The following is a 12155-nucleotide window of genomic DNA, read 5'->3' as shown; positions in this document are numbered from 1 at the left end:
AAAATGCTGTCACATCACTATTGACTTAGCAAAGAAATCACTGTGATGTGTTGTATTTTAAAGCTGCCAGGGTGAAAGAATCACAGCTCTATCCAGCGTAGGAGTGAGCATTCAGCACCCTACATTTGGCTGTTACATAATATGAGCTGTTTGCTGGGCTGGTGGCTAAAATTCACAAAGAATTAACTAGTGATTAGAGTGGAGACTAAAATCCTTCAAAGCACACTTCTCCTTCCAATATTGCAAAAAGAAGAAGAAAATGAAGAAGAAGAAGAAGAAGTAGAAGTAGAAGAAGTAAAAAGAACTGGCAGGAATATCATCTCAGACCTTGAAAATCGCCTTCTCACCTCGGATGCTCTCTGGTGTGGTATAATAAGCAGCGCATCACCCTCCACAAGTAGAAAATCCAAAGTGGAGTCAAACCAAAGGTTTCGGGGGGTGGGGGCTGAATTCTTGAGCTGCACAGGCTGGTGGTTTAGGACTGAGCTACACGTCTTCATTCAGCCTGTTTCTAGGGCTTGTTTTACAGTGCAAGTTACTATTTCTCTGGTCAGTTGGTTAGTAGTTGAGTTGTTGTTATAGCCTGCAGCAGTTCAGGAAGAAAAGCTTCTGAGTTTCTACAGTTTTAGCAGCACATTCATATACATATATATATATTTTTTGCCACAACCAGCCTTTACCATTACTTATTTAATGGCTAAAACAAGGATGACACTTAGAAACACCCCTTGCCAACACTGTGCAGCCAACAGGGAACAGTCAGTCCTTTATTACGAGATGTGAGGAGCAGTGTCCAAGCTGACTTCGCTGTGCTGTGCTTGTCTGGAGAGACTCAGTCCCCTAATGTTCATTAACTTGGAAGAAACTCATCAGCAGTATACAGCATGAGTCTATTTCAAGGCCTCATGTAAATTGCAGAAAATATGAGTGCAATAATCATTAGCGAAGTCCTCCGGGACAGGGAATTTACTGTATGGTTGGGAGGTTGAATGAAAGTTCAAGGCAGATATAAATGTGTTTATGATTACTTACAGGGATTCTCTTGCCTCTCACAAAGAAAAAAATGCCCATTGTCAATGTGAATTTAAACCAAATCCAGGCCCTCAAAAAGAGAAATGGCCAATAGTAAATGGCTGACAAAATCACTGTGGGTGTACTGTGCAGAATGAATATTAGGAAATGTGGCACAACCATGAGCTAAAAAAAAGGCTTTAAATTAAACTGGAAAAAAAAATAAAATAATAATTAAACATTCTACTCACTGCAGTACCAATATACTTGATTGGACTGGCACTGGGACAAAAGCTCTGATGTACTGTTCAGTTTCACACCACAATTTTTCTCAATTTGAGATAAAGCACACAATAAAAATAACTACAGAGAAGCAGTTGCAGAGTTTTTCAGATCAATACTAATTGAAACATGGAAATGTAGAACTTGACCCTGATGCATTTTCATGGACCTATTGTTCAGCTGCACTGAAATCAGCCCTGTCTCGTAAACGGTTTACAATGCATCTGCATTTGTATTCATTATAAAACAAAATGCTTGTCTCTCACACGGCTAGTTCTTGCTGTAACATTCCTTGGCCGAAAAATGGAGCAAATGTGGTACTTTCTGAACATTTCCCCTTGGGATGGAGCCAAATTGCTGCAGCAGCTCAGAAAGCCTATGACAGAAAAGTGGGGCCTCTTCTTCTACTCCAACATCTGCTTTTCACCGCATCCTGACATTTGTAGTTGCTATATTAAACTATAGTTAAACCTCAAGAAAAAAAGGCCTAAGTACAACTTTCTGAACTACTGATAGAACAGACTTAAAAGGGAAGAATCTTCCAAACACCCAGTCAAAGTGCATTCAGTGAGACCATTCTGTAAGCCTGGGTCTGCAGAAAGGCATCAAAAGGACAGAAGGCACTTAGCTATTAGTAGTCTAGTGCTGACAAACCAAAGTCAAAAATAAAATAAAACAAAAAATAGCAATCCCATTTGTATAGGACCACATGTCTGCAGAATCAAGCCCCAGTCATCCTGCACTGCATATCCATCCAGAGACACATAGCACCACAGCCAAACTCCCAGGGAAGACTCTCATGCAAATTTTACGTGAGATAAATAAGTAAACAGCCCATTTTTGTATTTTCATTTTCCATATAAAGTGCAAAAAGAACTAAGGAAAGACATGTGAGATCATGCTGTGGCTGAGAGGGTACAGGCAGCATCTTAATCCTTTTAGGGTTCACTAAAAGCACTGGCAGTCTGTGGCATCAGTGGCAGAGACAGCCTGAAAAACAACACAATGTGACAACAGAGATGATGGAAGATGAACTTTACTTCCTAAAAACTACTCTCTTTTCTGGGAAGAGATATAACAAGAAGCACAACAAAAAAAAGAGAAAGAAGGACTTCCCAGTGTGCCTGTTGCTGTTTTCTTGGCAGTCTCCATCTGCCGCTTGTGTTCAGAGGAATGAATTACAGCCAATTAAGATGGCTGGTGCTGTGGCAACTGAGCAAAGGGTAAACACCATTTGTGCAGGAAAGACAAGAGGTTTGTGAGCTGTAGCGCTGTGACTCTGCTGATGATGCAGATATATTGAATGTGGTTGGATGTTTTAAATGGGAAAAGCTGGATGCAGATGGAAAATATTTAGAAAATTACCTCTGTTCTAAATATTTATAAATTGTCCTATGTTTGACTGAGACAAAGGCTTTTGTGGAAAGAAAAAAAAAAAAAAAATTATGTTTTGAACAGCAACACAAAAAACAATTATGTAGCAGCATGAAATGCGAATCAGTTACATGCACCATAGTTCAACAGAGACTTGTGAAATGTGCATAAAACATCTGTCCCCAACGAGAAAAGCCAAATATTTAGTTTCTTCTATTTAAGTGTCCATCTGCACACAGTTAGTAGGAGTGTTAATGTGTCGTTTTGCCGTCTGTGATTTAGTGTGAATTTATAGTTACAGTTCAGGTACAAGACCTAACAGCAAGTCCAAATTTAGGAAGGCATGTAAATTTCCTTTAATTGAAAGAAGTTTTTGCTGTAAATTTGTCTGACATTTGTACAGTCACATAGCAAGAGTGTCTGTCTGCAGACAGACATGTCTCACTGCTTGGCGGCACAATTCACCCTGGCCACTGGAGGCCAAGCGAGGCAGTGATGCAGTAAATGCTGCAGTGTGTGTGTGTGTGTGTGTGTGTGTGTGTGTGTGTGTGTGTGTGAGTATGTGTGCGTAGGCTGATCATCCCCAGGCCTGGTTCAGGTAATGTAGCAGAGAGAAGGGTAAGCCGCTCTGACACACACGCCTGGATCACAGAGGCCAGCAGGCTGCCGCAGGGCATAGTTTGTTTGTGTGTCAGTGTAGGTGTGTGTGTCACTGTGTTGGTGGGCATTTCTGCAATTTACCTACATGTCTGTCTGTGTGTCTGAAAACCTGAGCACTGTCTATAGCGATTAAGTCAAATCCTAATGAGAGTGATCAGGCCACTGTCCTAAGAATGAGTACAAGTCTTTAAAGGTTCAGTTCACCCAAAATGCTGTACTGATCACTGAGAACAGGTCTGTGCTTCCTGAGTAGCAGTGTTAAAAAACGGTTAAATGGCTAAATGTGATTAAATGTGAACTGTACACATTCAACTTGACTTCCAACCTGATCCCTCTAACTTTGCTTCATCTGTCCCAGACCCCCTAGTGCCTAGGTCTGTCATTTGCTTCTCTCTGCATTTCCAGTCTCATATAGAACCAGATTTGTTTCAGATACATTCAGCCCTCCACAGTCGTGTGTTGTCGTGCTTTAATAAACATCAGTGTCTTGCCTTCCCAAAATGAATGCCACTCAGTGCTATTCTTTCAATCATTTCTCCTCCTGACATGTTACCTCAGCCTTTGTTTGTTCACTTTATATTCAGTCAAAATTGTGTAGTGAAATGTAGCCAAAAATAGTGCCTGTAACATCTGCTCCTTATGTAAATGCAAAGCAGCTGCCAATAACTATTGTGGATGAGCCACAGAAATACCCAGAATGCAGCACAATTTGGCACTGATTCTCAAAATTGATTCTATGGGGACCCTCAGAATGAATTTTTAAAATTCAGATATGGGTAAGTTACTGTATTGTAATGACAAAAATATTTATGAGGAAGAATCCCAAATGAGAATTAGAGAACATGTCAAGTTCACTTAATTTCCTTTTTGTTTTTTAATAACACTTTTATTGTATTAATTACATCTTTATTTAATTCATTTTTAGGTGAGTTAGTGACTGCTTCTTACTAGCTTTTCTCAAAGAGTATGCACCCATTTTGGAAAAAAAATCATCTGATTCATGATTCAGTTTATAATGTTTCTTTTTTTTTTGACAGAATATCTGAACGAGTATGGCCTGGATCTCTATTTTAGAGAGGAGGAGGTTTTATTGAAAAGATGGGAAAAGTGACAAAATGATATACATTTTGTTGTATATTGGCTGCATTTACAGCGAAAGAGGTGAGGTAATTTTCTATCAGACCATAAGAAAAAATGACAGGGGAGCACAATACTTATTACTGACATGCTGAGCCTAAAGAAGCTTTATTGATTCCCTGCTGACAAAAATCTGTGTGAAAGACACTTCAAAACCCACTGGTGTGAATCACAATGTGAAAGATGAGCCCACTGCTTATGCTGCAAGATATTTTAACTGTGAAGTAAGTTGACAACATATTGATCAGTGCAACAGGTTATCAACAGCTTCACACACACACACATGCACACAAATGCACACAGAATCCATGCACACAAGTTGGTACATCTATCATTTTGAGGTCATTGACATAATGTATTCTCTAGCCCCTTACCCTAATGCTAACGTAATTCTAACCTTAACGCTAAAGCAGATCTTAAAGGTGGAATGTGTAAAATGAAAGATTTAGTGGCATCTAGTGGACAATTCACTGTGTTTGGTTTGTCCATTCTGGGCTACTGTAGAAACCTGGCGCCTCAACATGGCTGCCTCCATGAAAGGGGACCCTCTCCCTATGTAGATTTAAAAGACACATTTGAATATTAAGAAGATGCAACAGTTGGTATTTTCCTGTGATTACACATTAGTGGCAACATGTTTAAAGAATACTATATTGCACATCTGCTAATAGATCTCTCTGAATATTAGACATTAAACCTTTAACTCTAAAACAAACCATAGAAGTGTTGTGGACAAGTGAGGATCCACAAAATGTCCTTGCTTAGTATTGAACTCAAATGCGTCCATATAAGCACACCCATACACACATGCACACAGATAAGCAAAGTATCTTTCAAATAACTCCACTTACGACCACATAAACTGAGCAGCAGCGCATCAGTCAGAGTTGTAAATGCAAGGCAGTCTATGGACAGACCCGACAGAGGGCCTTGAAATTCTACCAGATCAACTGAATGCAGTTCACACACACAACACACACACAAACACACACTCCAGTCACATAAAAGAAAAAATAAAAACTGAATCTTTATTGGATGCCCAGAAACGATCAGTGATCAAACTCTAACAACCAAAAGACCCACAGTGATTTAGTGGAGCAAAAATCCATTATTGCTCCATCCAAAGGTAATGACTTCTTCAGGCCTTCCAGCTGATTCTCCACAACAAGAGTAAGAGGAGAAAACACACACACACACACACACACACACACACACACACACACACTCTTTCTCTCACACATACTGAACAAATCGAGCCCTTGTACCAAACAGCATGAGGTCCTGAAAGAGTCCACACTGACATTACATCTCTAAGTCTTCTATACCTTCAATCACAGTGACAGCAGCATAGCTATTTAAACTGAACTGGATTATGTATCCGCAGAGCAGTGGTACAAACTACTACCTGATAGAAAATGAGAAGTGAAACTATGGCAGCACCAACACTGCTCATGACATGACAGAGATGGGGGCATTTAAGCCACATGCACAGTGACTTGATACTTGACTTCAGATTTGTCCTTAGAAGACTTGGGACTTGATTTGGACTGCAGATTTGGGGCTTGTAAACAAACCTTATTTTACTTTTTTTGTGTTTTTTTTTTAGATCATTAACTTTAAGAAAATGTCTGATGAGCTGAATGTCATTCCCAACTGTGACTTGACTGTGACAAATACGTCATGGGGTTACAGACATAATTCATCAAGCAGATATATCAATTTCACACACTGGGCATGCATTTAAAGTAAACTAGTGCTAAGATGGCAGACAAAGAAAATATTACAGATATGGAATTAAATCAGGTAAATAGTTGGAGATTTTACCTGATTTTATAGCTGGAAAGTGTGCTTTTTTTCATATTGCATGTTGCAATAGCCATTGTACTAAACAATATTGATACTGATACTAATAGATGAAGGAGTGATGATAATGCAGTAGATGCTTTTTAGCTATATCAATGCAGTTTTCTAAACATTCTAGATGGCACGTAGCAAATGACAGAACATTCATTTCAAGCATAAGAGACTTGAGACCTGACTTGTGATTGCCAAAAATGGCTTGTGTGCCTGAAGACATAGAGCTAAGCATTATGGCAACAGTAAGGCAGAACAGAGTAGAAGCACTACTGAATTTTCTTTTCCACATCCTCTACACAACACTGACATTTATGTGAAAACCGGAAAACAACTAAAATCTGAACTGGTAATGACTCAACCTGGTGATTTGCACAACCTTCAATAGGCCCCTATGCTTCTTTTCCTGTGCTATAAAAGTAATTTATAAAGCTATTTGTAACCAGTTAAACTCTGGGAAAAATTTAAGAAGAGAATAATGTTTGAAAAATTATTTTCAGTCACTAAGCAAAAAAAAAGGTGACGTGCCCTTGAGCAAAACAGGCAAATCTTAATTTATTGCAGCGGTGAGTATTGCTGGACAGGCAATACTCAATGAGATGGTCCTGCAGTGTAATTTTTAAAAAACACCATACAGTGTCCAGAAGAACTTTGGACCTTGGCATCAAAGAGATAAATTACTTTCTTCACTGTTTTCACTACTCTCCAAGCAGGAGAGTAGTAGTAGGAGTAATACAGGAGAGCATTTGAAGCACCCTTTTGCAAAGAGTTGACTTCTAGAGATTCAGTGTGTGCTCTAAAAATAAGCCATGGCTGGAGCACAGATTCCTGGTAGGATGAGTTTTCCACCCAGAACCATACTGATTCTCTGACATTGCATATCCTGGATTATACAACTCATTGTTGTAGATGGAAAATTATAAAAATTAAACTACTCTGTTGTTTTCACCTACGTGACAATAGTACTGTAGGAAGGATGTTACTGCACATTAGTAGCACACATAATGGCAAGGTCATGTGATTTCTTATTTGCATCTTTTTTTGTATCCCACTTATTTATTTCTTAACTAATTATTTCCTTTTTATGCTCTGTTTTGTAACTTTGTTTTCTTTGTGTCAGACCAATTTGTTAGCATTGCTTAAATTTTAAATCCATATGACTTGCCATGACATTACAAACACATCTGTAAATCCTCATTAACTAGAAGACTCATCCTTGATTAGAGCCAGCTTTAGGCCAACACAATAATTGCCACCCCCGAAATAATTACAGCAGAGAGTTCTTTGCCGAGGTAAGTAACGAACTCTAATCCTGTAAAGTAGCTAATTAAGACATGGCTAATACTACTCTATGCCATGCTTATGATATGATATGTAGAACATGATGGTGGCATGTTATTAGAACATATTCTGATAGAAAATAAAAGGAGCACATGCCAGAAACTGACAGAAACAAGCAGATGTCACTCCTCAGCCCATCAACTGATACAAACAGTTAATCCTGAGCCAAAGGACCATGAGCTGCATCCATACTCTCCTTTTTTCTCTGTTCCTAGATCAGCATTGTGACAGCTTTTGCTTCTCCTACAATGCCAACTCCAGAGAGATAAGCAAAACCTGGAGCTGACCCAAAATGAAAGCTCAGCATGTACAAAAGCCACATTAATCCTATTGAGTTCCTCAGTATGATCGACAGCACTGAGTGCACTAATTAATTCAGAATCCCTTCTGTGATCACTTTACATAAGACACAGGGAACATATGAGGTGTATGTACAGTGCATAGGCCATGTTTGCATGCTCACCACCCTTTAGTATCAATCTAGCTGTCTACATAGGAGTGTATGGATGAGTGCAAATGTAAAGCCTCAAATCACCTGGGATGGGAGGGTGGTGGAGGCATTTTCCATATGTGTCCTCTTTACAATATGGCTGAAGTACATTAGTGGGTCAGGAAACATGCAGTCAAAAGTAGGACTCCCACAGTAGCTGCAAATGTACATTTTCTAGAAATCAAAGGTTTTAATGATAAGACTACCTAGGGGAATGGATTCTACAAATGATGCAACTCGCAGAAAAATGAAAAAAAAAAAAGATGTCTGCCTGCCTGTCTGCTTGGCTGGGTATTTGTATGGACTTACCTTTCATACCGAATTTGGAGCGCCGGCCGTATTTGTTGATGAGAACAAAAAGGACAAGAAGGAGGACGCAAGCAAAGCCTGCCAAACCAACAGCGATGGAAACCTGGGAGAAACAAAATGCTGTGAGATGCGTGCGGTAATCAGAAAAATGTGTTCACATCATAATCCTTTCCAGATTTCTGATCATTTTAAATACTGCAAATCAGAGAATAATCCACTAGATTGTCACTACAGCTTTCTCATAGATTACAAATGTTAAACACCTGTCTTGACTGTGACATATTCCAGTTGACAGAATGCTATTTAAATATGATCCTCATCTGCACCCACATTTACTCACAGTGCAGCTTGGAAAAAGTGCAAAAGCCTCTTTAAAGTTACATTATGTGTGTGACGTGACACTGCTGCATCTGAAAGTTTTGTCAAACTAGTTATTTCTAATCTAATCTGGATATGGATGAATAATTTATATAAATAACAACATGGACAAATGTGTTTTCCCAGTTTACAATGCCAGTTTGCTTATTAATTTGCTGGTTAAAGTAGTAACACAGCATAATTTCAATAGCATTTCCTACTACAGTAGCAAATAATGGCGCTTTAGCCTCAGTCTTTCATATCAATTTCATGTCAGAAGCCATCAAGTCCATAGTTACCATCTCTTTTAGAGGATGTTTTCATCCATCCATCCATTATATATACTAATCATTCCATTTCAGGATAGTGTCAAAAATAACTAAGAATACTGAATGCAAGTATACTGTAAATCTGCTGTAAAACTGTTGTAAACATTTCATATTTGCAATGTAAGAAAGAAAAACTTGACATAGTAACTTTAACTAAAAAGGGCAGGACTTAAAGACCTGTCATTTACATTCAGTTTCATCCACATCCATTCTTTCAGTGTGGTTGCCTCTGGACCATGAGTATTACTCTAAACTACAAGCCCTTTTCACAGCAGATGTTTACATTTGTCATAACATGAAAAATACTGGTGTAATTAATAACACTAACAATGTCTCAGTTCTATTCTAGTATCACACTAAGCCATGCCAATGATGCACATACCCCAGCAACTAGAACTGTCACACCTCAATGACTGCAGCCACATTACTGTTATTGATTACACCTGGGCTTTTTCTTGCTGTGACATGTAAAAGTGCTTCCATTAAAAAAGCCCATTAAACACAATAGCACTAGCATCTCTTTTTGTCTGCTGAGCCGCAGTGAAATAACTCACCAGCACTGGTTTCAAAAACCAAACAGAATCCCCCATCTTACATAACATTTAAAAAATCGCATCGTCCACAACAGGAGAGTGTTAGCATCATTATCATCATCATTAGTGTCTAAACATACAGCTTTGAAAAATGACTGTAACATTGTTTGGTGTGTTGTAGTCTTTGTTCAGCGTTGCATGTCAACACACAGTGTAAACCTCTATAAGGGTCCGTTGACAAATGAAAAAACAATTTACATTTGTGCTGAAATCCACAGCAGCTCTCTGCTGAATCCAGAGGCAACATCTTTAGCAACTGTTTCATCACCATCATTAAGGAGTAAAACTCACCCCAAAAGTATCTTCATCTGGTCGGCCTGAATCACCATCTGACGGCGTCGAAGGAACTGCAACACAAAAACAAAAAAGGGCATCAGTGGCAGGGAATAAGAATAAACCTTCAGTGGTTTGATGTTTTACTCCCACACTCATTTATGGTAAATACAGAATAAACTGAAAATGTTTTACACTTTTTTTTTTTTTAATGGTGAATACAACACAGTGGTTATGCTAGAATAAATAGTTTTTTCAATCTACTATGGTTTCATTTTACTGTATGAACCTGTTTATGCACCCATTAACACTAAATAAATGTAGCACTTACATGGGTTAATGCACAGCCTAACAGGCTAGAATAAGATGACCCGATGCGCTCTTTGCATTACATAATTGAGAGCATGTTTGTGCATCTGTGCAAAGCCAAATTGTTTTATTAATGTTGTGTGCAAGGTCTTAAAATATTCTTTTGTGCGTTCCTCATTTGTGTGTCTCTCCTTTTATTTAAAAGATTATCCTGAGAATTTAAGAAATGTGTATAGACTATTTAATAAATGTGTGTATGTGTATAGACTGACGTAAGCAGGAGGAACTTTGCCTTTCACCTGTTTTGTGCCGTAAAAGGGTTGATGTACAGTGTATTTTTATGTGTCGAGGCAGATAAAAGGCTTTAATTAAGAAGTCTGCAGAGTGTTAAAAGCACACTCATGCCTGAAACCTCTCACAAGGTTCCTATATCAAAGCTGGAAATTTACTATCTAAAGTTTTAGCTAGACTCAAGTCTCAAGTGTAAGTAACAGAAAAGACATTGTGGAATTTTCATTACAATTGCGCAACTGCATGCTTAAACACAGACACTGAATAAGTAAAACCAAATTGCTTTAGAGCCAAATTGTGCAAGCAGAAAAACAGAAAAGAAGCTCATATAACCTAGAGCACCAAGTGTTAAATTAGGTCAAATTAAATTAACTGAAAATGCATCCAACCAACTAAATTTGACAATTTTATCTAAAATATCTGACAGTTTTCACACAGAACTTCTGCACTCAAATAAAGCAGCAGAACTCTACAATCAACAATATTTGTCTTAATGTCTATCCCAATGTTAAAATGTTACATGTTGTTCAAACAGCAGAGGTTTGACGAGTGGAAAGAGAAGATTACAAAGACAGAGATATAAACCAAAATGAACTGGTGTTGGAGAAACTCTGGTCTGAGGCCTCCAGCCAGGACATCAGAGTGTAATTGTGGGCAAATTAATGGCCACATGGTAGACTGGCTGCCACTGGCTCAGGCACACACAGTACACCAAAGTGCACTGCTCTGTGTGTGACTGTGTTCGCCCTAACTGTCATCTCTCTGTCCCTCCTTCCCAGCCTTTATCCCTCTCTCCTCCCCTCCGTCTGCCCTCATCTCTCCTCAGCAGTATTAGTATCATTCAGCTTGTCAGTCTCCTTTCTATGGCTGAACTCCCTCACACACACCGCTCCTATAATGTTTCACAGTCTCATCACCTAAACACCTCAACCTCACCTGCCTCATTCCCAGAAACTGTGAGTGTGTATGTGTGGCAGCATGGAGTCACTGCTTTCCTAATGCAGCTTGCCATGTAGTTAGCGCCCATTTGTCTCCATCCGTGGCCATGCTGCGAAACTACAATCCATGGCTGAATAGAAAGAATGGACTTATATGGAGATAGAAGAAGACTGATGAAGGTCAAAGATCAAACCAGCTTACTTTTTTAAGCAGTCATCAACCAGACCACTAGAACACCCTAAGGCCAAACCAGATATCACATACAGGAGATTTACTACGCACTGTGAGAGCAGGCCAAAGCACTGTTCCAGCACTATGACTGCACTTGCCACTTCAAGAGGACTAACACATCACCAGCTAACGAGGTGGGAAACTAGCTTGTTTCCACCAAGGCTGGTTATTTAAAGGTTAGAGAAGCAGCTTTATGTATGCTGGGTTGCTGATCCATTTCCCAATTAAGAGAATGACTGAATCCCAGGGTGTCCTGAAAGCCAAATATTGACAAGCACAACACAATACTAAAATATCCAATTTTGGGCTGTCTCCCTGATTTGGTTCCAGCCAGAGACCTGGGTTGGATGTTGTACCGCCTTGTTTCTTTCTTGT

The 12155-nt window shown here is 39.1% G+C and overlaps 1 protein-coding gene across 7 annotated transcripts in view; it reads right to left on the bottom strand.

Moving 5' to 3' along the window:
- ntrk3b (neurotrophic tyrosine kinase, receptor, type 3b) overlaps positions 1-12155 on the bottom strand; it is a 147304-nt gene that overhangs the window by 53759 nt on the left and 81390 nt on the right. For 2 of the 7 annotated variants that reach the window (XM_026293841.1, XM_026293838.1), the window contains exons 9-10: positions 10029-10084; positions 8459-8561 (exon numbers count right to left, since the gene is read on the bottom strand). In XM_026293841.1, the coding sequence (XP_026149626.1) occupies positions 8459-8561; positions 10029-10084 (159 nt within the window). Of the gene's footprint in view, positions 1-8458; positions 8562-10028; positions 10094-11195; positions 11220-12155 lie in introns of all 7 variants that reach the window. The other 5 variants (XM_026293843.1, XM_026293842.1, XM_026293839.1 and 2 more) reach the window with 5 other exon arrangements.

The sequence above is a fragment of the Mastacembelus armatus genome, chromosome 3 (assembly GCF_900324485.2).
Source record: "Mastacembelus armatus chromosome 3, fMasArm1.2, whole genome shotgun sequence".
Taxonomy (NCBI): domain Eukaryota; kingdom Metazoa; phylum Chordata; class Actinopteri; order Synbranchiformes; family Mastacembelidae; genus Mastacembelus; species Mastacembelus armatus.
This window is presented reverse-complemented; position numbering and strand designations above follow the sequence as displayed.